The sequence below is a fragment of the Bombina bombina genome, chromosome 6, assembly GCF_027579735.1.
Source record: "Bombina bombina isolate aBomBom1 chromosome 6, aBomBom1.pri, whole genome shotgun sequence".
Taxonomy (NCBI): Eukaryota; Metazoa; Chordata; class Amphibia; order Anura; family Bombinatoridae; genus Bombina; species Bombina bombina.
In genome coordinates this window covers 1,001,540,198-1,001,566,369 of record NC_069504.1, presented here as the reverse complement: position 1 = coordinate 1,001,566,369, position 26,172 = coordinate 1,001,540,198, and the positions used below count along the sequence as shown (strand labels likewise).

At 35.0% G+C, this 26,172-nt stretch overlaps 1 protein-coding gene across 2 annotated transcripts in view; it reads right to left on the bottom strand.

Moving 5' to 3' along the window:
• The window catches only part of GRIA1 (glutamate ionotropic receptor AMPA type subunit 1), a 411,236-nt gene that overhangs the window by 136,993 nt on the left and 248,071 nt on the right, over positions 1–26,172 (bottom strand). Inside the window, exons 3-4 of one of the 2 annotated variants that reach the window (XM_053718693.1) lie at positions 3,178–3,417; positions 940–1,127 (exon numbers count right to left, since the gene is read on the bottom strand). In XM_053718693.1, coding sequence (XP_053574668.1) covers positions 940–1,127; positions 3,178–3,417 — 428 coding nt within the window. The remainder of the gene's footprint in view (positions 1–939; positions 1,128–3,177; positions 3,418–26,172) is intronic. The other variant, XM_053718694.1, reaches the window with a different exon arrangement.

Genomic DNA, 26,172 nt, shown 5'->3' with positions numbered 1-26,172 from the left:
GAATAGTTACAATCACTCTTTATAGTGCTGGGGCTAGTTTACAGTTAGGGATAATTGTGGTGATAGGAAGTCATGTTTAGGGTTAATTGGTCACAGTGGTTATTGTCAGAAGATCCCTTGTGGCTGCATAAAATATTTCCATTATATGGTAAAATGCATATAGTGAGTTATCAATACTAATGATATGCTTGTGTCCTAATAAATAAAATGCATCAATTATTTTTAAAGGAAATATATGCTGCCAATTATAAAAAATATATGCTGTCAATAGATATTGTATTTTTCATAATGGCTCCATTATAATGATTTGCAAAGGCTATTTCCACATTTATTTATTTTTTAAATGAATCTAATTTTTTACATTCCATTTTCATATTATACATATACAGGTATTTGATTTTAAATTGAAAAAGTAATATAACTATTCACTTTGAACCACTGTGATTATATTTTAATTATTTGGGAATCATTCTTTCATATGATGAAAAGAAGAGCAAATTATAAACGGACAATCTGTTATTTTAACTCAATTCAGAGATTTTCATTTGCTCAGCAAGGGACAATCATAAATCTGCCAAAATCCAATGTTCTTATTTGCACAGATAATGCTTTGTTGTGTAAATGTAGATAACGTATTTATTTTCCATTCAGTTTTTCCAAATGTTAAAAATTGCAATTTGCAAAGAAGTAAATTGTGGAATCCTATGGTGATAAGCTCAAAATATTCCCTCCTGACTTGGCAAAATACTGATGAGAAAAATAAAATCTACAAAAAACAACCAAACTAACAAAAAAAATATAAAAAATAAAAATAAATAAAATTAAAAAACCCCAGAAAATATTACAAAGAAAATCTGATATATTTATATATATATTATTCTGCACGATAATGCAATGAAATGTGCTAAGAAATAATACCGTTGAGGGTAAAGTTAACACTACCTGGGTTAGTATGGCATTCAGACGCTCCGACTCGCAGTCTATCACCACCTGCCTGTCTTTGCTTTTGTCTAGATCCTGGAAGAGCAATCGATATCCCTCCTCTGTGGTGGTGAGAATGTTCACAGCTGTGACCTGCCAGTTTTTTTCAGCCGCTGTATCCAGCACCTTCTGCAGTACAGATAATCCTAAGAGTAGAGAAAGATATGATACAATCTTTAGATGTAATTAAATATTTTTAAACAGGGTTATAAAAGTCAATAGTTAAATTATTACCCTTAAAGTCATAGCATATACACTGGCTTTCCAAGGGTCTACACAAATATTTTTGGGGGCTAAAGTCTCTATTTTAATTGTGAAATTTTAAAATAGTGTAAAGAAGCTTTGGGTAGCTAAAAGGGACATAAAGCCAATTTGGACATGCTACTTGTTACTGCTTTGCAGTGTCTCTTCATATCACCTCTTTTGATGCCAGTTTAAGGAGAAATATGTAGCAGAATTAGGCTTGTGAAGTCTGGAGTGTGCACTTCTAATTCTCAGACTTGAAAAGCTCAAAATGTAATAAAATTATAGGAAAAGGGGACAAAATAAATAATTGTATTATATTTAAAAATATTTATGATATACACATTTAAAAAATTATTTTTATTTATAGTGTTTCCTTTTCCTTTGCTATTAGTTTCCTTTTATGAAACATAATGTCTTGTGTCATAACTTGATAATATTGAATTCTAACATTTTACAATCTAGTTGTCACAAGCTGTGATGTCACCTATGCAGAGAGGCTTACCATCTCTCCTCTCTTTTTCATCTTCCCCAAAATAAATTTTGAACTGCCTTGACTCACTGCTGCAACTACAATCCATATGACGAGCTACCCCAAACCTAATGTCTCTGCACCCTCAAATGTAGCCACCAATCAGCAGGCGCTACCAAGGTGCTGAAACAAAACTGGGCCTGCTTCAAAGCCTACATTCCTGCCTTTGCAAATAAAGATACCAAGAGAATGAAGAAAAATAACAGAAGTAAATTAAAAATTTGCTTAAAATTGCATGCTCTATCTGAATCATGAAAGTAAAAAATGTGGGTTTGGAATCAATTTTAAGTTCTTCAGAGCAGGACCCTAATCCTCCTGTACTAGTTTTGTTTCGTTTGTTATGCTTGTGTGTTTTATCACAAATCTTTGTCATTGTATATCCTTATCTCTGTACCCAGCGCTATAGACTTTTGCAGTGCTATACAAATAAATGATTATAATAATAATATACTGTAAGTAAATAAACCTATAGACCTACCTTCTTGTTTGCCACATGGCATTTATACATCTACTATCTAAATCAGAACATAGAAGGTAAGTCAAACACTTTTATGTCATTTATTTAACAAATGCTTCAAGCTTTTCATTTCTAATTTTTCTCCAATAGGTTAGATTTTAAAGGACATAAACAGTGATTGTATATTGGGGCTATAGATCCGAGTATACTATTTTAAAAATAGAACTCTGAAATTCAAAGTATTTTAACTCTTTTAACTTTGAGACTAAGACCTCCTAAATGTGCCAATCTCAAAGCTTTTACAAGTTATACAGCCTCAGCACACTACCGACTTTTATAACCCTTTAAAGGGACAGTCTACTCCAGAATTTGTATTGTTTAAAAAAGATAGATAATCCCTTTATTACCCATTTCCCAGTTTTGCATAACCAACATAGTTATATTAATAAACTTTTTACTTCTGTAATTACCTTGTATCTAAGCCTCTACAGACTGGCCCTTTTGACCGAATTGCATTTTAACCAATCAGTGCTGACTCATAGGTAACTGCACAGTGAGCACAATGTTATCTATATGGCACACATGAACTAGGACTGTCTAGCAGTGAAAAGCTAGTTAAGAGGTAGTATTCAATGGCTTAGAAATTAGCAAAAGAGCTCACCTAGGTTTAGCTTTCAGCAAAGAATGCCAAGCAAACAAAGCAAATTAGATGATAAAAGTAAATTGGAAAATTCTTTAAAATGGCATGCCCTATATAAATCATGAAAGTTTAATTTTGACTTGACTGTCCCTTTAAGTATTTCCCTGCTTGCCTGATTGCAGCTGTCCTGTTAGTATATTTCAGGGCTGTAATTGAGAAATACTGACATTTTTGCTGGCACCAACTAACAAAGCTATAGATATGGAAATGCATTCTAATAAACACATGATTACATTTTTTAGGTTATAAACCCAAACTTTTTACCTCGGTCTGCATCATAAATATAAACAAATTTTTTCCATTTATAGTACTCAATGACACTGATTAGAGCATCTTGGAGCTCCGGCCTTAATTGCAGGACAAACTGATTGGAAGTGGCTACTGGAAAGCTGGGAGTAATAAAGCAGACGTGTAGAGCACCACAGAATGAAGTCAACATGTTGACCGTCTTCCTATCATAGAATCCGAAAATAGAGTAAACTCCTTTGGAAAACTGAGAACAAACTGGAAGAAAAAAAAGGGGGGAATTTAGTTAGAAAGGTTGAACATAAACACAATAAAACTTCAGTTATAATAATCATGATTATTTATTAAAAAACAAGTTTAAAAAGTTAGGCTGTATTTAAAGACATTCAAGTAGATGCTAAGACACAACTAAAGAATCAAATTAGGAAGAAACAGAATCCAGAGTCAACAAATTCTAATTTTTCTTGGTTTATTTATTGTCATAAATTAATCTTCATTGGAGGGTTACTCTTGTTAAGATGAGAGACTTTATAGCTACAAGGCTGGAGCTATTGGATCTTTCTTCTATATCCGTTGAAAAGGGACTGTTTTCTCCCAGTAGATGGCATCCCTGCCTATTCCCTCTCTTTGGATAAGTTTCACTTAGTGGATTCTGGAATCCTTAGCCATAATTTCACCATTGCTTTCATGTAACTTGTTTATAGTATTTTTGATTCTGTAGGAGAATAATTCATTTTTGCATCTAATTGATATTGTGAAGTTTGAATTTACATAAAGATATTTTTGGAAATTAAAAAAGCAAACAGTCCAAAAAACAATAGCTTAGGAAATAGCGATGCTATTCCTGTATTTTATAAACCAATTTAAAAAAAAAAGGAAAGAAAAATATTGGATTTTAATTAAAGGAACATTAAACTGCTGGGTACAACTGCAGTAATAGGGCTACCATGCTATTATTTTCTCCTGTGCCTACAGAACTCCTCATACCGGTTCTTAATTTAACCCTGTACAGGTGTTGGTTAGTAAAGTTCAGCACCTTTACACTAGGTGCCGCCATTTTGGAGTTTGGGTATTCCTGTACCCTGTGACAGAAATGGTGCACATTCACAGATCAGTGGTATTTTTTACCTTTTTGACTAACCCTATTATGCATTTTAGTTTTGAGTACACACTATAGAGTGGAAGCTGTACATTTTACAGTGGCGGCATTGCTTTATAAAATATCTGAGAGCTTTTTTTGTATTTGTTATGTAACTTTTAGACTGTGTAAAAGAAAAATGTCAAAAAAGTAACTTTTGCTTTCTATAGTGTGAGGTAATTCAAAAGTGCAAGGTAGAACTGTCAGAAAGTCAGCAAGGTCACTGATCTGGGAACGCGCACTTGTTCTGACACAGAGTGCAACAATACATGCATACCAAGGTGGCGGTGCCCAGTATAAAGATGCAGAACATTACCAACTGGCATCTTTAGGGCCAGATTACAAGTGGAGCGTTATTTAACATTTCCACTAGAGGGTTAACCGCATTGTAAGTAACATTTTTGTACGTTGGTTTGCCCTCGTATTGCAAGTTGAAAGTAAAAAGTTATCATTTGCGCACTAACTAAGCATAAAAAGCTGAACTAACAATAGTGCATGCACAAAAACGTATTCCTCCATAAAAGTCAATGGAGCAAAAAAGGGGACAAAAACACCCTACTCATGTGCAAACCCGATCGCATATTCTCAAGTGCGCTAGCCTGACATGAAAATATGAATATTTCACAGTCACATAGAAGAATATGTTCTATTTATTTATAAATACATACATATATATATATATATATAATAGTATTTTGCACAAATATATATTTATACCTATATATCTACAGTATATGATTATATATAGGTATAGATATATACAGATATATATATAAATATATATTTATATATTTATATAAATATCTATTAAAAATACTTAGAACATATTTCCCTATGTGCAGAATATTGGAATGTGAACTATTTACAGTAAATACACAGTATAACAATTTATTAAATATGAATATTGTATAAATATGGTTTTACATGTTTTCATCTACTTAACTGCAAAGGGCTCCAATGCACTTACATATATATCAATTGTACACACACACACACACACATATATATATATATATATATATATATATATATATATATATATATATATATATATATATATATATATATATATATATATATATATATTAAGGCCTTGAAATTTCCAATGGTCCCGGATGACTGCCGAAAACTTAGAAATTTGATTTTTTCCTATCTTTTTTTTTTTTTTTTAAATAATCTTTTATTGAGGATTGTTAAAAAACATAAGGCAAAAATAAACATTTTGACCACTTACAGACCTATAAAATCTCAACAACGTTACACAACAATGTATTGTCAACACAGAATGTGAAAATGTAACAAAAATTCAGTCAAATTCAGCTGAGTGGAATTTTCATTTTATATATTTATACAACATAATATAAGTAGCTATTATTAAGGCCACTACTTGGCCAACTAAACCAGAAACAAATCTTGATAGCTACAATTATGACCTAAATTGATTCACACGTAACATAACTAAGGGTCCATAGAGGCCTATACAAACACAAGAGATATAGTTGGGAATACTCTTCTACATAGTTAGATAAGTATACAATCCAACTATCTAATTGACCCGTTGAGGTTAGAGGTCTTGTCAGGGGCGAAACTACAGGGGGTGCAGAGGTTGCAATTGTGACTGAACACCCAAGGGTGGGGGCCCAGCTTAAAAAATAAAACAAATTTTTACAATAAAAAACGTTGACCTGCACGGATATCATGTGAGTGTGACATGATGCTTAACTAGTGTCTCTGACTACAGGGGTTAGTGTTTCTGTTTCACCCATTGGTGTTTATGTGTGTGTGTGTGTGTGTGTGTGCGTGTGTGTATGTATGTATGTGACTGTGTGTGTATTTATGTATTTATGCATGTGTGTGTGTGTGTATGTTTGTAGAACAGGTAAATTGCAGACCTTTTTTTCTTACTACAGCATGGGGGAGCGGGGGGTAAACAGTGTCAGTCTATACAATACCACTATATACAGTACGGGGGGGCTGGACGATATCACAGACTACTGTGGTCACTTTATAAAGTACTGGGGCGGGTAGGATCAGGTCAGCCATCTCACGGGCAGATTAAAGACTGTGTCACTGACTCACTATATAAAGTACTGGTGGGTTAAACGGTGTCACTATATACAGTAATAGGGGGTCAGACCATCTCACAGACTGTGGACACAGGGTACCTCCTTTTGCAGACATGTAATCTAATTCACATTTTTTTTCCTGTGTTAAATATATATAAAAAAAAAGATATATATCAAATTCACTTTTTTTGGGGGGGGTGGGGGGGCCCTTCTTAGATTCTTGCACCTGGGCCCTGTGGTTTCTAGTTATGCCTCTGAGTCTTGTATTTTATTGCAGAGTAGATGAGAGAGGGGGGATATCAGTGGATATGCGCCGCTATGTGAATATAGTGATCATATATTACTATACTATAATATACTAGAGGGATTAGTAGTTGACGTTCACTTTACAACGGGTAAACACCGCTTGATGTAGTATAGTTTTAATCTGTACCGCTAATACATAGCTAAAGATAATTAATGAGAGTTAGTTCTCCATCTTCCTGATTAAGGACAACAATGTTAACTTGACTATGTCTAAGAGGGTGAAACAGGGATGCTGGGTTATGAGCTAAATTATACTATTGTTGCCAAGGAGTTAAGCCTAACATTCATGGTATCCCACAAAAGGTATACGTGTATGTCTCTCTAAGAAGTTTCCTGTGTGTTTAACTTAAATGTAAACCATCCTGAACTAATATTGCTTGTTTCCACCTTATGTAATTCAACTACAGGTTAATGGGGATAAAGTGATGTTTTGGAGTAGGCTATAGTAGTTTGTATGTAGCTTTCCAGTTCCAAACCTATAATAAATCATAAGTAACATACAATATAAATATTGAAATTGGGAGATCAAAAGATATAGTAGCCCCGTACCCAACTCCTGCCATGGTGCTAGTGCTTGAAGTGTAAAATGCGTAAGTAACTTAACACTACAAGACAAGCTGAGAACGTTGCAACACATACACAACACAATAAAAAGCCTCCAAAAAGCCATATTAATTAGCTATAGTAAAGAACTTACATACAATAGAAACACGATATTAAGTTATACCAATACTATTGAGATAACGGTAGAGATAAAATCAGCTAAGTGTCTCTGGTCTTGAGATGGGATATGATCCGGTTCATTCTGTAGCTTGCCTCATCTCAAGATTCCCCGGTCAGGTTAGTGTCCCACAGTATGCCCCAACGGCCAATATGTGACCCTCTCATAGCTAAATTTAAATTAAGTTAGCCCACACCTGTTCTCTGAGGGGCTCTTACCAGGCTATTTTTGCTATTAAGCATACTATTACCCCTTCAGCTAAGAATGAATTGTGTTAAACTTATAAAACATAAATGTATTTTTATTTTGAAAACAGAACTTATTTTTATGAAATTAAAATTACCTTAAAATATTCACAGTTAATTAAAAACAAAAACAAAATTTTTTTTTTGTGAAATTGCTGCCAATTGCTTTTCTGTAACCACAAATGAAACAACTAAAAACAACTTTAAACTCAAAGGGCCACATTACAAGTTGGGCACTTGAGTGCAAATTGTGCTCAAATTTTAACATGGCCGGATTATCGTGCATATTAGAAGTTGAAAGTGAATGTTAGCATGCAACCAAAACCCGATGCATACTAACTTATGGGGGTTGAATTATCAAGGGCGCTGCTCCTTAACTTGTCGGCTGCTTCTGAGGCTGCGGGCATCAATCCACACGATCACATACGATCGGGTTGATTGACACCCCCTGCTAGCAGCCAATTGTCCTTGAATCTGCAGGGGGGCGGCATTGCACAAGCAGTTCACTAGAACTGGCTGTGCAATGTTAAATGCCGACAGCGTATGCTGTCAGCATTCAGCGATGTCTGGCGGACATGATATGCTACAGCGTATCATGTCTGCCAGACATTGATAAATCGGCCACCAGGACTTTGGCTATCGCAACCGTGTTAACTTCTCCCCATGGAGTGCACTGAATTAAAAAAAACAACTAACACTTATTGCTCGAGCGCTAACCTGACATGCATTAGACCTACGTTGCTAAAACCAAAGTGAATTATGAATATTTCACATACACCTGTTTGTTTTAAAACATATATCACATACACATATTTAGACATAAAATATACATTATAGCCATTTCCAGTCAAATACCTTGTCATATATGATATACCTTTTAACCCTTATAAAAACATTTTTATAATACTTAAATGCAATATTTTATCAGAACGTGTATATATAAGTGTAATAAATTATTTTAATGTACTTTTGTTGTTTTTGGTGAACTTTTTATTTTTTATTTTTACCCTTTATGCTAGGTCTGACCTGTGCTAACTTTAGCATGCCACTTGTAATCCAGACCCAAATATTTACATTTAAATGTTTTTTTGCAAGCACATTTGTTTTTGTTCTTTGAACAATATGTGAAATTTTACAACTGTAATGTAAACATCAGAACATAAGCTAGCCACTGACTCACTGGATAATGGCAAAAAAAGTATTGCACATTTTCACTTCTCATTGATTAAAGATAATAAAAAAAGTGTATGCTAGTTGTTCTCATCATTCTCAACATCTCATCATTTTTAAAACCCACTTTGCCCTAGTACAGAATTTAAGACAGGGTCCATGGGGTCAATTTATCATTGTGCGGACGGATATGATCCGCTATAGGGAACCATGTCTGCCGCATACACTGTCAGCCTTTTTTCATTGCACCAGCAGTTCTGGTGAACCGCTGGTGCAATACCGCCCCCCTGCAGATTTGCAGCCAATCAGACGCTAGCAGGGGGTGTCAATCCTTCAGGCTCGCCGGAAACATTTGTCTAAAAAAATGTTTTACCCTTTCTATGCACATACAATCGCACATATATATCAGCATACAGATACTGAAATGAATATTCATACATGGGCTTTGATGAACATTTGAATGCTAGAAATAAAAATAGATATAACTTAAAAGATATCAAGCAACAATAAAACATGTTAAAACGATTAAGTACTTTATTTAAAAAGGCGCATCCATATCCTATTTTCATATCTATTCAAAAGAATTTCAAGGAAAATATGCATCACAATAATGGCAGTGATCTTTGTTTTTTTTAAAAAAATGTTAGTATTTTTTTTTTGGTGTAACTTCAACATTTAAACTAACAGCAAATGTATGTTTGTGCACATGTGATACTCAACAATCAATTGTTCATTGGTAGATAAGAATAACTCCATTAAAATTGTATTTTCTTAAATGTTATTTTATTAAACACAAGTTGGAACATTTATTTTTAAAAAAATGTAACAAATAAAAATTACATTCTTTCAATATTGAGCTGTTTTTAATCTTTTCTATAATTACACTATTGGAGCCATAATATAAATAAGCTTTTTCATTTTCCACCATAGGTTTAAATAAGATTCTTATCACTTAATTGGTGCTACATTCAAAGCTAAATCAGTGACGTGAGATGAATAGAACCTATCAGGATACATGACTGAAGAAAAGAAAAAGATAAGTCCATTGGTCTTAAATTTCAGGGAAAGAGAGAATGGAGTTTGGAAAATTTTAAAAGAATGTTAACAAAATCTAATCCTTACACGGTAAACTTACTAATGCATCTAGCAAGTAGATCATGAAACTGTAGTGATTGCTTCATCTAATTTCTTTTTTGTATTTTTTTACATCAAGGATCTTCAATAAACATTGACTGAATATATAAACCCTGCGGCAATATGAAGGCTAATTAGTTGATAACCAACTTGTATCATTCTCCTGCAAGTTAGTGGTATATCATCTTGTTTAAATCAATATGCTTCTCGACTCACACAAATTAATGTCTCAATTAACACCAAAATATTTGTAACTCCTATCTCCAGTGGCTTAAAACAGTAACTGTAATCACTGATATCCTGTCCACATGAATACAATTTCTAAATAGGTAAGAATGACCTACTCTAACAGTTGTCTATGTTCTGGTAGGAACATAGCGACATTGGCTACACAAAGCTAAGTGCATTATAATGATAACGTTGCATTCCATACCTCATAAGACTATGGAAACGGGGTTACATAGAACTTGGAAATGTATCAAAAGCTTTCTGAAAGATTGAAAGAACTGTAATTTTGAAAAGACAGTTTGAGACCTGAGCTCTCTCTATGCTCTTTGATGGCTTTTGAAGTAATGTTCTAGCTTTTCTCTGCAGGTCACAAAGAATAATTCAAGCTTTTTTTTTCCACCTTCAAAGAACAACACATAATCCCTCTTTAGTGACACATAGAGAAGGTATAATTAAGGAGATTTTTAATTTGGAGTCCTTTGTTACATTCTCTGAGTTTTTTTTTTATTTTTTATATTTTCCACTTTATTTTGTATTTACTCAAACCCCATACTCTGCTTTTCTATTATGCTTGTCTGTAGCTATTCACAACCGTAAAATGACATAACAAATACGACAGAGGTTGGATTATTTGATCCCAGCAAAATTGTTTATTTTTCTTTCATTTGCAATATTTTAATTTTAATATAATACTTCTATTTCCGTATATTTTAACTTTACTTCTAGATTGGTGGGTTCTGCCTCCAACATTGGTCTCTAAAATTAAAGGGAGGTGTATTGATGCATATGCAATCTATATGCACCTACAGTAAGTGACAAACAATCAGGAAGAAGGGCATGTATAGAATTAGCTTATTCATATGCTCTAGTATCTGCTGTGCTAGAGGCATAGAAAAAGCAGATTTCATACAAAATAAGCTAAGGACAATTCTTGCGATTTCTATTTTGTTTAAAGGGACAGTAAAGTCATAATTAGAGATACATGATTTAAACAGTGAGAAAAATGATGAAATTCCAAAAAGCCTCCAAGCAAAAAGTAAAATCAGCTTTATTTCATTGATAATTAAAACATGGATGCAGGAAAATGGAAAAACGGTCCAAGACAAAAATGTGTCTGACCAGTTTCGGTCACAGAGACCATGATCATAGACATATTGTGTTACACTTGTGTGCAGAATTTAAAGGATAAAAAACACAATCTGATTGGTTAAAACCACTGGCAAATAAATTGATACATTTTTAAAGATACAGATACAAGCAGATTTTGCAATTAATATATACCAAGGACAAAAATGCAACTAAATGGGATATTGGAAGATGTTAGGACAGTAAAGGGACACAAAAGAAAAAGAAAAAGAAAGGAGACTGTATAAATAAGAGTACACAATTCAAGATAGATGTATAGACAAAAATACCCAATACCTCATATGTGAGAACATAAACAACATACCTACATCTATAAACATACATATTTAGCTCTTTATGCATAAACCTTAGTCTAAATATAAATTAGAACATATATATATATATCCCATTAAGTGAAATATACACTGTGGTTAGAAACAAGGCGAAAGCAATACTAATTTAGATGATAGACATAAATGGGTACATATGCAATAAAGAGCAGAGAAATGCACATATCGGAGAAAAGAAGGAGAGTACCCCAGATCTAAAACCTCCCCGATAGTTATAGTTAGATACACACATAACCTTGAAAAATAATAGGAAAAATCATTTAACAAGGAGCGAATGAGGGTAACAATCCTATAAGGAATAAATAACAAGCATCTGACTAGAATATAAAATAGCCAGATATGTGTAAATTAAATCTGTGGGCTCCATGTACGAAGCAGCGAAAGCTGCTCCGGAGCCTTTGCGGGGCAGGTTCGCATATGCGAGCCTGCTTCCCGCAATGTAAGAAGCAGCGGTCATTAGACCGCTGCTTCCTACAGCCTATGCCACCTCTTAGGTGGCGAAGCAAAATCACAGAGAGCACGCTCGCTCTCGGTGATTGACAGCCCCTTCAGTCGCGTGATTGGTCGTGCGATTGAAGGGGCGGGCATTACACACTCCGATCAGTGTGTAATGGTACATACGGGCAAGCGGATCAATAGATCAGCTGCCCGTGTGTAGCGGAGCTTCGCAAGTTAAGAAGCTGTCCGCCCGCCTCTTAGTACATGGCGCCCTATATGTATAGATGGTTGTTGTCTATATTCATATAAGGAGGATAACAAATATTCCAACTGGACACAGGCTGGCTCCTTAGCTTAGATGCCTTCTTTTTCAAATAAAGATAGCAAGAAAATTAAGAAAAATTGATAATAGGAGAAAATTAGAAAGTTGCTTAAAATTGCATGCTCTATCTGAATTATGAAAGAAAACATTTAAGTTCAGTGTCCCTTTAAGTCTATTTTCATTAATGTCTCCAGATTCCATATTCTAAGACTTTGTTTCTTTTATATTCTTGTAGGTTCCTCACCTCAACTCTTGCCTTGTCTATGCTTGTAGAATGAATAATTATCACTACCCTGGTTATAGTGCATATGCATGTAGCCAAACAGCTCTCTATTGCATTGTATACTCCCCGAACAGATTCCTTATCATCACTTCAATAAACAAAACAAAAAAAAATACACCCCCCCTGAAAAAACTGTTTTTTAATGTGCAAAGTACCTTGTTCCTAAAAGTTTCAAATGCACAAATAACACCCCTTGTGCCTGTGTGCATATGTTTATATCTATCTATCTATCTATCTATCTATCTATCTATCTATCTATCTATCTATCTATCTATACTGTATAAATATTTATATGCTGATGGTCCTAAACAATATGTCACAATATAAATTTAACATTTGATCCCTTTATAAATATTATTCTAGGAACAAATCATAGAAACATGTGTAAGGGCCGTTCTACATGTGTTTGAAAGCTCGGCAATCCACGCATTATCATGATTTAAAAACAGATTGCATACATTTGGCATATGTCATATAACAATATATATACAGGTAGCCCTCAGTTTACGCCGGGGTTAGGTTCCAGGAGGAATGGTTGTAAATCAAAACCGTTGTAAATTGAAACCCAGTTTATAATGTAAGTCAATGGGAAGTGAAGGAGTTAGGTTCCAGGCCCCACTCAAAATTGTCATAAGTAACACCTAATACATTATTTTTAAAGCTTTGAAATGAAGACTTTAAATGCTAAACAGCATTATAAACTTAAAAATATAGATCATCATCAAACTAAGTTTAATGAACAAAAACGTTTTTTTACTTGCAGTTTTCTGCAATCAGTTCTCTGCATTGTTAGCATGTTAGATAATATTGGGTCTGCACCTATTCTATGCATTTCAATCTGCAGTGATTAATAAGAAGTTAGGAACCCTCACCTCAAGCGGCTGGAGAGGAAGATAATAGGGAAGTGCCTGCTAAATTTTGCTCAATAGCTCTGGTCTGATCTGTGTACACAGATCAATTTAAGGCAGTTAAGTTGCATAATTTTGCTGCAAAACAAGCGGACAGCTACACCTACTGGCTATTTTAATTAGTGCATTGCTTTCCAAAAACTTTTCAATAGCAGTCACATAACTGAAAAAAAAAGGTTGTTATTCTGAAACTGTGCAAATTGAACCAGCGTAAACCGAGGGCCACCAGTATATATATATATATGATATATATATATATATATATATATATATATATATATATATATATATATATCACAAAAGGAGGCACTCACTGGTCCTTTTCAGGGATAATTTAATACATGTGATGTTTCAGGGATACTCTTCCCTTTCTCAGACCAGGAGAGAACATCCCTGAAATGTCACATTTGTTAAATTACCACTAGAAAGGACCAGCAGGTGCCTCCTTTTGTGCTTTATATATTAACCTGTTGGCACCCTGACAGACGATATAAAATTGATGAGAGTGCACTTATATATATATATATATATATATATATATTTAATGCAATACAAAAGAGTTCCTTTCTATAAACTTTCTTCAACCAAGGTGAGGTGTTATTGTGTTTGAGTACTTATCTGTGTCAAGAGAGGCACCGACAGCCCTTTTTGCTTCAACTTTGAACACTTGCAGTTCCCTTATTTGTGCATCTATCCTCTTTTGTATATATATATATATATATAACTTGGGATATGTAATTTGAGCACAAAAAATAGATTCAAGCTAAGCCATAGTAATCTAAGAGTCAGTAATACAAAAATTACACTCTCTAACCAATTAGAGCATGCAATTTTTAGTTATGTACATATGGTAATTTTGAGAGGTCACAAACTGGAAAGATGGCATCCGCCAGTGACATTCAGCTATATTTGGAGCCAGATTTCTTCTTGTGAAAGTGCAACACACTAAGATCTGGATTTACACATATCTTAGTGTGTTGCATTAAAATGCCTCTTTTATGTTGAAAATGAAAATGACTCCCTATAGATTGTGGTTAAAAAAGTATGTTCATAAACATTTTAAAAAAAATGCTACCAGCAGGTTATATTCTTTTAACTACTATAGCTGATTTTTTTTCTGGTAGCAGTGATAATTTGCTTTTCAATGCCTATATGGTCAAATATAATTTGGTTCAAAATGATCAAAATTATTTCAAAGAGCTATTCTTTATTATTATTCTCCTTTTTCTTATATTTGTATGGTCTGGATTCAGCAGAATAACACGCAGTCAGGGAGACATTTCCAACACTACTTTGTGTAGTTTGTGAGTGTGATTAGCTTTTGAGCATGCCCTGTATTTAATTATATTATTTGCTGAATCTGTGTTTTGGCTCAACCAGTTAGCCCTTATAGCACCTTCCTCGTGAATCCCCTTATGGATTCATAGTTTTGTCCATCCCAGGATGGACATGTATTAGTCACTCTCCTCTTACAGCCTATTACACTGACACCATGAGCCCTATTTATCAAAAGGCAGATGTACAAGGTTCCAAGAACATGCTTGCCATGAGTTGGCAGTAGACAAGCTTCATCAGTTGGCCACATTTACTATTGCACAAGCATTTAAAAGAGCAGGGCCTGTTATTTTCCCCAAAGGAGTGAGTTTTTGGTGAATTAATTCTGTCACCTCAAAGATGAATGAGCTTAAACCCCAAGGGTTCTAAAGCAGCCTTTGCTACTTGACAAATGGAGCACCATGATTCTTGCTTGTGCTGTGCACAACTCTGTCAATTATAATTTCTAAATACTTGCATCTATTTATTTATTCTAATTTGAAGCCCTGAACTCGGACATTTTAGTACAAACAAACAGAATTTGTCCTTTGTAATAACCTGCTTTGGATTATGAGAATCTGTGCTTTAGATGTATTGGACAGATTTTGAGATGATATTTTTCTCCATATTCCGCAGAAGACTGAGGCTCTTTCCTGATCTAAACAGTTTGAATCTGATGGATCTGCATAATGATTCTCTTGCTACATGTGCCATCCATTATCTCCAAATTTATCAAGAATGATAGACACATTGAGTTTGAAAGTCCAGATGACCACTCTATTATAATTGTTTGATTAAAAGTCAACCATTATAGAACAGTTATATTTTATAAGCACCCTCAAAAGACTGAATATGGAACAATTTTATAAACCAAAAAAATCAATGAAACCTCACTGATAATATACGTAAATGCTTTCCTTTGTCATAAATTCTACCCCCCGTGATTTTCAATATACACTATTGTTACTCACATTACTTTGTTTTTAAAAGATTGCAAATACTTTTTCTAATACTTTTGTAGAGCGGAAATAGTATATTAGACTCCATTAGCACAAAAATACCCCTTGCAAACTTTCTGATTATAACATTATGAAAGATGTTCAATCACAAAACGTTCCTGATTCATCCCAGATGCATATCTATTCATGTATACATTCCCTAATCCCAAGGGGACCCTTGCAGTGTTCTTTCAACATATTCTCTTCCTAACCATTTTCCCTAAGTAATGATCATTCTTCTTTCATGACTTCCTGCAATGCTTAGGTTATGATCTGCCTCTTTGTAGAGCTCCTTACAATGTGATTTGGTTATTTTCCCCCCGCTGTGCATGTCCCTGATAGTTTACTTCTCATGGACATTCAGCTCTCTGTGGATAACTCCCTGCAATCTCAGTTGACGATACTATTGAATTTTCAGGAGGGCCTGTGCACACGCAATAGGTGTCTAGGCTAATCTGGCATGTGAGCATATATTAGCACTATTTAAGGTTAGTTGTGGTCATTTAAAGGAACAGTAGAATATGGTATCACTATATTTTCAGAGGTAAGTATTTACAAAACCAGGGAAATATGTAAATTAATATAATTTTTAAAAATTATAATGTTTTAAAATCTACTTTACATTTATGTAAGAATTTGAAACCACTATTATGTCTCTTTAATGCTGCCTTAGTCCACATTTCTAAAGAAATTATATCACATTGATCATTTTAAGGGTTTTTAGAGATATTAAAGAAAAATGAAACTACATTTTTTAAAGAGAAATTTTACCAAGGTACCATGTTTCACTCTATCTTAACTATATTTTCAGTTTCAAACACCCATAAAAAACTGAACAACTACAGAATGAAGCAATCTCTCTAATTCTGTATTCTAGTAGGGATGCATTAATATCACTTCATTCAGAGTTGCATCAAATAAACATCACTTAAACGTAATGCCAAGAACATGATTTTTACTAATCTGAAATGGCTAAAAAAATTGGAGACTGATTACATTTCCAAGTTAAACATATATTTTATTTTCTTATTTGAATTACCAGTGTTATTTGGTAAAGGATTCAATACCATGATTTTTAAAAGAACAAAAAGTCTTCTTTTTCCACAGAATTTCAAATTCAAATGCCTGAATTTGTTTGGTTATACAAATTGAGCACAGTTCCATTCTAAAAGAACTTAACAACAAGATATAATACCATGGGCTCAATGTACTAAGCAGTGAATGCAGCTATGGAGCTAAAACCAGGGCATGTTTTGTTTTGTTAGAATGTGGTATTTTTCAGTGCTGTATATGTGCTTGTTTTCAGGTTGATTGTGTTTGTTAAAGATTTGTGAGGGCTATTAATATTTTGTTTTGCGTAGTGGATATTTGTTTTTAAATGATTTCTTTTTCAGGGAATGTGTGTGGAAAGGTGCTGTATGAATGGAATATTAAATATTGAGGTGCATTTGATTTTGCCTGATTTTAAGGATACTGCTTCTTTTAGGAGTGCATGGATTGTCTTTTAGTTAGCTGTCATATTGTGTTTGCGTGACACATTGGGGCATATGTATCAAGCTCCGTATGGAGCTTGATGGCCCCTGTTTCTGGTGAGTCATCAGACTCGCCAGAAACAGCAGTTATGAAGCAGCGGTCACAAAGACCGCTGCTCCATAACCTGTCCGCCTGCTCTGAGCAGGCGGACACACATCGCTGGAAATCAACCCGATCGAGTACGATCAGGTTGATTGACAACCCCCTGGTGGCGGCCGTGAGTCTGCAGGGGGCGGCGTTGCACCAGCAGCTCTTGTGAGCTGCTGGTGCAATGCTGAATACGGCGAGCATATTGCTCGCCATATTCAGCGAGGTCTGGCATCAGGTCCGCCAGCCCTTGATAACTAGAGGCCATAGGGTGGAGTATTGATGAGGATCTTTATTTATGTGATTTAGGTGATTGTTTTTAAAGTGGAGGTAAACTTTGATGAATGAAAGCCCATTTTTTTTAAATACTATTAAAAACAGGGGCACTTCATTCATCAAAGATTAGATGGCAGCCGTTTTGATTAAAAACTTACCTTTGTTTTTTTCACAGCCAGAGCAGCTTCCCCCACACAGAGATCCTCTCTTCACACGTCATCAATGACTAATCCAGTTTCCTCCAATCACGGCATGGCCTCAGGCAATGACTCCCCTTGGGGGAAAACCGTGATTGGAGGAAGCCGGATTAGTCATTGATGATGTGTGAAGAGAGGATCTCTACTTGTGGGGGAAGCTGCTCTGGCTGTGCAAAGAAGAGAGGTAAGTTTTTAATCAAAATGGCTGCTTTCTAAAATTTGATGAATGAAAGTGCCACTGTTTTTAATAGTATTTTTTTAAAAATGGGCTTTCATTCATCAAAGTTTACCTTCACTATAAGTAAGAAAATGAACCTAAAATATTTAGACAAGTTATTAACAAAATATTTGTATTTGCAGGATGAGATCATGAAGCTGTATACTTAAAAAAAAATCACTAACTAAATGATTTTTGAGTTTTTCATATTTAGGTTAATCCATAGTGCACTCTCCAAAGGATTGAAGATTGAATTCAAGTACATTTTTTAAACCTTTTGTCAAGTTTGCTTAAGCACCATACTGCAGTAAAAGTTGCTGAACTATCTTTTGGATCCATTCTTTGCATTACACGCTGGTACCATCCCCAGAACTGGACTCTGGATAATCTATTACTGTTTCCTATGATGTGTGTCTTCAGAACATAAAGACTATCCTTCTCTTGACTGTGCCTTGACTGTTGGTGTTAAGGACCTGTTACACTGTTACAGAGTCATCCACAGCAAAATTAGGGGAGTATTGTTTTAACTTGTTTACTTATATTGCTTGTTTTGTATTCTCTTGTTATTATGTTATTGTTATTGATCATATTAGTTATAAGAAGTCATATAGCTTTGTCTGCAGAAAAGTATGCCTTATTTGTATTATACACATTGTAGTTTATGTACATAAACAACGTAACACTTCAGATAAGTGTAACTCTTTGAGCGCTAACTCTGCTAGAAGTAAGAGATTTGCACGCATCTGGGAGTACTTGTATTACAAGTTCAAACTAAACAGTTTTCACTCATGTGCTAACCCTATGCACGTATAAAGCCGAACTTAGAATACCACGCATTGGATAACGTATTCCCCATAGGAGTCAATGGAGCAAAAAAGAGGAAAAGAAAACTAACACCCTGCTAGTGCTCTAACCTGACATGAAAATTGTAATATTTCACATTCTAATGCACATAGCAGAATATGTTATATTTCTTCATAAATATACACACATTATATATATATATATATATATATATATATATATATATATATATACATACATATATATTTATATATGATGGTTTCTATGTTAAATATATATCCATGCCTACATATATAGATGATTATATATAGGTATAGATATATACAGATAAATATATATATATATATTTACAAAAAATTGAAAATATTCCCTTATGTGAAGAACATTGGAATGTATAACATTTACAATAAATACAAAGTATAACACTAAATTAAATAACTGCAAAGGGCTCCAATGCACTTATACGGTATGTATATATATATATATATATATATATATATATATATATATATATATGTGTGTGTGTGTGTGTACATATGTATTTATGTGTTTATATGTGTATGTATGTCTGTAAATACATATATACACATATACATTATATATACAGTATATATATATATATATATATACTGTATATATATATATATATATATATACATATTTAGACATACATACATATGTCTCTCTCTATATTAAAGCCTTTTGCCTGCCTTTTTGAGACCTCAAATCTTTGAGCCCTTATAACTTTTTCTGCAATATTTTTTTTTTATTATTTTTATTAGATATGTTTCTTATAAATGTAACTGTACTTTGTAATGTATTTGTTATGTGTTTTGTGACACGTTTTTTTGTTTTGTGAAATAGTTAACCATAGCTCTGAGGACGCGGTAATTATTCTAGCGTAAATTCCAATTGCACTCAAGCAATTGCATTTATTTTCAACTTGTAATATGAGCGGTAAACCCAACGTGTACAAACCCCCGTGATAAACCCCTTTTTGCTTGTGCGTAACTGTTAATCTGGCCCTAAAACGGGCAAAAAAAAACACAGACACTCAACACAGGAAGCTCGGAAAAAGTGTTATGGACATATAAATCTAAGTTTGAGGTGTCGGATCACAAAGAAGAAAATTCATGAGATGCAGACCAAATGAAAACATGCACGAGGAGTGCTTGACGTCATCTGTCAAACATGGTGGAGGCAATGTGATGGGCTGGGAATGCTTTGGTGGTTGTAAAGTGGGAGATTCATACTTGAAAAAGGAAGGCTATCACTCCATTTTGCAACACCATGCAATATCCTGTAGATGGCACTTGATTGGAGCCAATTTCCTCCTACAACAGGACAATGACCTAAGCAAAGCTCCAAACTATGCAAGAACTATTTAGGGAAGAGTAAGTTTGCTGGTATTCTGTCTTTAATTGAGTGCCCAGCACAGTCACCAGATTTTAACCATATTGAGCTGTTGTGGGAGCAATTTGACCATATGGTGCGCAAGAAGAACCCATAAAGCCAATCCAAATTGTGGGAGGTGTTTCAGGAAACATGGTGTGAAATCTCTTAAAAATGCCTCAACAAAGTGACAACTAGGATACTAAAGGTCTGAAAGGCTGCCAATGGAGCATTCTTTAATGAAAGAAACGTTTGAAGGACATAATTATTATTTTACTTAAAAATATGATTATTGAGCAAGATTACTACGTTAAGATCTGGATTTTAATGTGGTGATCTTGCATCAGAATCAATCAGGGTTTGAAAATAGAGCATACTTACACATTTGGATATGAACGAAGGATTCAAATGCACATATATATAAATATAAATATATATATATATATATATTAGAAAACACATTGTATTGATCTAGGCCATATTCCATCATTTGGCCACCAAATGCGATCATTGATATATCCAATCCCTCCTAAATAGATATCTTCACCACCATCTTAACTACTGGCAGAAATTCAGCCAGTACCAAGTGCAGGGCCCTTTTATTAATTGGTTTATTTAATTTTTTTAAATATTTTTATTTTGCTGTAATGTAAGGATCCTTCCCACTTTGCTGATTCCTTCAAAGAGTTCTCTAACTCTTTTTCCTCTCATTGGTTACCACTCCTCCCTCCCCCTTCTGCAATCAGTGCTTGCTTACTATATGAAGACAGATGACTTCCCTCCGTTGTGGCTGACAGCGGGACTGCAACCTATGCCACAGTGATGGATGTAAGTATTACATCAACACAGTATGCTGAGCAAAGTACTCTGTGATGTAGTAAATACGCACAAATGGTGGAAGGGGTTCATTTTTTTCCATGTGTTTCTAAGATGTTGCAATTCATGACACAAGCCACATTTTAATTAGGTAAATTGCTGAAATTAGAATTTTTAGGGACAGTGCACAATTAACTGTTTTCTCTTGTTTATAAAACGTGACTTAATTTAGTCCTTGCTGCAGTCCATTAAAATTGTAATTAGCACACAGGAATTATGTTTGTCTTTTCTGTTTGCAATATGTAGCCAGTATAGCTTAGCAGCATACCAATTGTATGGCCCTGGGAAGGCTTAATTTGCTGAGGTTTAAATGACCCCACCCCAATGTTAAATATAGGTCCCAGAGACAACCAAATATATAGGTGCATAGTATAACTGATTTTAAATGTCATATATTGAAATATATCAGAGTAAAATGCTGCCTATAGGGTTTCCCTTGATTTTGGCAGGTGAGCTTACATATTTTGGCCAAACTAAGGTACTAAAAACCCTATTATATGTAAATTTGTGATTTTGTGCAGATTACTGTTTTCCTCTGGTTTTTAAAATGTGTCTAAAAGTTGTTTTTGCTGCAGCCCATTTAAACTCATTTTGAATTAGAAAAATATATAAAATTAGTTAGGCACATTAAAGGCAAATGCAAGACTGCAGCAAAATAAAAACCACTGCCAAAGCAGAATTAAAAAATGTCAATTAACTCAATATTGATGATAACTTCTTTTTTAATATACCATTCATAACACTTCATTGGCATTTGGCAATTAATTATTTAATGTTATTTGCAGTAATTTAATGATTAGGATGTTTAAACATTAAAACATTCTATTCCAGTCACTAATGAACATTTTGATGATCAGATTTCATTTGTGTGCAAGATTTATAGTTTAAAGGAACAGTCAACACCTTAATACTACAATATTTTTCACCGTTTTTACAATACAAAATACTAGGTAAGTGTGAAATAAATTAATGCATTAACACTTTGGGCCGATGATCTAAAGTTCTCTGGGCTGGTGAGATTTTCTAAGAAATCTTGCCAGCATTATGTAGCCCCTGTCCTAATTCTCTTAAAGGGACAGTCCCTTTATAACCCATTCCCCAGTTGTACATAACCAAAACTGTTATAATAAAAATACTTTTTACCTCTGCGATTACCTTGCATCTAAGCATTTGCAGACGGCCCCCTTATCTCAATTCTTTTGACAGACTTGCATTCTAGCCAATCAGTGCTGACTCTTAAATAACTCAAAATGAGTGAGCACAATGTTATCTATATGGGTCTTGATAAAGGCCTTTTATTAGGCCGAAATGTGTTGACATTGTAACTGATAAGCCGTTTTTCAATACCCTAACTAGGTGTTTCAGCTGTTTTGCACTATTGCTCTTTTTGTTTTTCCCAGGAACATTTAGGATCTTTTTTCATCAGATGGAACTTCATCACTAGGATTCATAGGAGGACTAACGGTCCATCACGAATATTGGATACGATTATTGGATACAAATTTTAGCAAATTGTAACTTTTTATTATTATTTTTTACCCTCATTTCACATTATTTTTTTTTCTCATATTATCACATTTTTTCATATTTTTATTTTTAATTTTTAATTTCTCTCTCACTGTTATTATCTTTTTATCATATTTTTTTTTTATCATATTTTTTTTTTCACCAGCCATTTTGAATAAACCACATTTTTTCACTTAACTTTCACAAATATATCTGGACACTTTTGTGCCTAAGGGCATGTTGGACACAACTATAAAAAATGTTGGTCTAAATTACTGTTTGCTCTTTAACCATCACTGCCAAATAGAGGACTTACTCTCTGGAGAGTTTACCAACTGTTTTTTATGTACAAGCTATTTTAACTTACCAACTGTTTTTATGTACAAGTATTTTTAATTTGCAACTTGTACATTTATCTGTTTTCTATTGCTGTTTATCTGTTAACTCATGGATCCACGATTTTATTCTATATATGTCATTCATATTAAATGGTCATAGCATCAATGAATAAATATAGATAACCTTTTGGGGCGGAGCTAGCAGCTCATCATGGAGGACGCACATGAGTGAGCTCCGTGTCTGTCAGGGCTAAAAAGCCTATTTAGGAGCATAAAAAGCTGATCTATCTCCACATCGACCTACAGGTCAGCTATTCAACAGTGCCCTGGTGCTTTATCCAGCATTGTAAAGCAGCACCGCACCACAACATATCGGAGGTTAACCGCCGCCATATCTGGACACTACGGAGGCCTGTTTTGCAGGCTGTGAGGCGACACATCGCAACTCATACCCGCCGCTATACCTCCCTGGAGCAGATCGGGAAAGATGTTCCAGACCTGAACCGGCCCGGCACAAGTAGGAGAACCGCCGTCGGAGACAGTGAGTAGTGCGCCATTAGGGCCTGCCCTCCCCGATGTCCCACATTACAGCAAGGCCTCATCACCACTGTTGCACACTATGGACTTGGCCAGCCACTGAGAGCGGAGGCATGATATTTTGGGACAAGCTGAGAATAAGCCATGAGCGAGCTAGATCACTTTTCTGAATATGCTACACGCTAAGTAATTAAGCCGCATCACATACTAACAGGCCAAGAACAGCACACATTGTGATTTAACGCCACGAGTCTCTGCCATGTACACTGATAGCGGGGAACCCGACTAAGAAATTTCTAAATATAACCTAATGGTGGGTGATCACGCCAATATTTATTCAAACTGTGGTTTCTTAAACCTCTGTCTACATCTGGTCTAGAGAATAAGAGAGAGTCCAATCTGAGTTAATAGACCTTTAACACCTACTCCAGACGCTGCAAGATGTCTGTTAAAGGACAGAAAAAAGCACCTAAAGGCAGTAAGAGCCTAAAAAACATGCAAAACCCATCTATGCTAAAAGAATTTTTTAAGCCCTTAGAAGCCACCCCTGGGCCGGCAGCTGAAATGCAAGATAACATGAGTGACTCTGATGAATCAATACAATCTCAAACGTCCTCTAGGAACACCAGACCACTCACAAGGGCAGATTTAAATTTTTTACCCACCAAAGATGACTTTGCTGCACTGCTATCACAGGTCAGTCAACTCATCAAGGATGGCCTTAAAGAGGTCAGGAAGGACATTAATGATCTAGGGGATAGAATGGAATACTTGGAGGAAGGATCTGACCACATCAACTCAGAGCTTGAATTACTTTCCAGACAGGCGTATCAACAGAGTGTCACTATAGACAACCTCCAAACCCATGTAGAAGATCTGGACAATAGGGGGCGACGTCAAAACCTTAGGATTAGGGGTATCCCAGAGACTATCCTCCCCCCTCAACTTGAGGATTACCTGCAAAAAATCTTTCAGCATATTACTGATGAATCTGAATTACCTTCTATCCCACTAGATAGGGCCCACAGGGCACTCAGACCACCCCCGAAACCTACGGATCCGCCAAGAGATGTGATTTTAAAATTTCAACTCTTCAAAGACAAGGAACTGGTCCTCACTGCAGCTCGGAAAAAACAGAATATTTGCTTTGAAGATAGTCATCTACAGGTATACGCAGATGTAAGCCCTATCACACTTGGTAAAAGGAGAGAGGCCAGGTACTTAACACAACATCTACAAACACTGAAGATACCTTATAGATGGGGTTTCCCGTTTTGCCTTAGGGTGATTCGGGGTTCACAGACATTCACCTATAGATCGCTGGAAGATATTGAACCTTTCTGTAAACAATTGAACATACCTCTACCTACCCTTCCCAAACTTAATGAATCCAAGCCTGATCAGGATCAACAAGACACCCATACCCCCAGACCCCAAAGATTGGGCTGGACCACAGTCAACCGGAAAAGATCGAGAAAAGACAAGACTGTTGCTACCCCCTTCTCAGGCCAAGATGATGCTCAACAAACACCTACCTGAGGTCCTTTAGTATTTATCTGAACTTTTTCCACCACTTTACTTCTAGAAAGGTGTTTCCTTTTCTACCTCATCTTGATGCTCCACAGGGGGCGACCTACCTATGAACAGTATTTCCTATATGTGGACGACTATGTGGTAATAGTACTTTAGAATAGATGGACACAGCCTTATAAGCCAGAAAATACCTTTTTTTTTTTTTTCTTCTTCTTTTTTTTTTTTTTTTTTTGCTAAGGTGGTATGATGACCCAATACCCTCTAGCCGTCTCCATCTAGCATTGCTAGTTGACCACAAAGTGATGTTTATTGCAGTTTTACTTTTATTTTTACATTGTTTAGTTTAGTTATCTTACACTTTTAATTTTAGCTCTGCACTGTTAGGTGGCAGTAAGATTTAAGAGGATGGAGATTATATTAGTTAAAAATGTTATGTTCTCCTATATGTTTGCATTTAGAACAGAATAGTATTAGCCCTGACCTATAGCTCAATGTTCTTGAGCCATTTTTCAATTGCTGTAGGTAGGTTAGGTTTGTATTTTACTGTAATGTCTTTGTTTTTTGTTATTTATTTACTTTTTCTCCCTCTTCTTCTCTCTCTTTCTCTCAATAATCACCTTTTTCTCTACCCCCAGAGGATCTTTCGACATACCAATCTCTGTATTATCTGTTGCATTATATATACCATTCATGCACATCATTTTTGGCCACCAGAAGCTCGGTTACACAGTAAGTACCCCTCATCCCAGAGATGGGAATCTATAGACATGCAGGTACACCCTTTAATTCCAGTAAGTTCTAGCCCCTCTATGCTGCTCAGACCCTTAGATTATTATGTCCCTCCCTAAACTAAAATTTTTTTCCCAAAACGTCAAAGGCCTTAATTCTCCAACAAAAAGATCAGTAGCCCTGAATTGGTTTCGCAGGCTGGGGGGCGACATTATCTTTATTCAGGAGACACACTTTAGTCG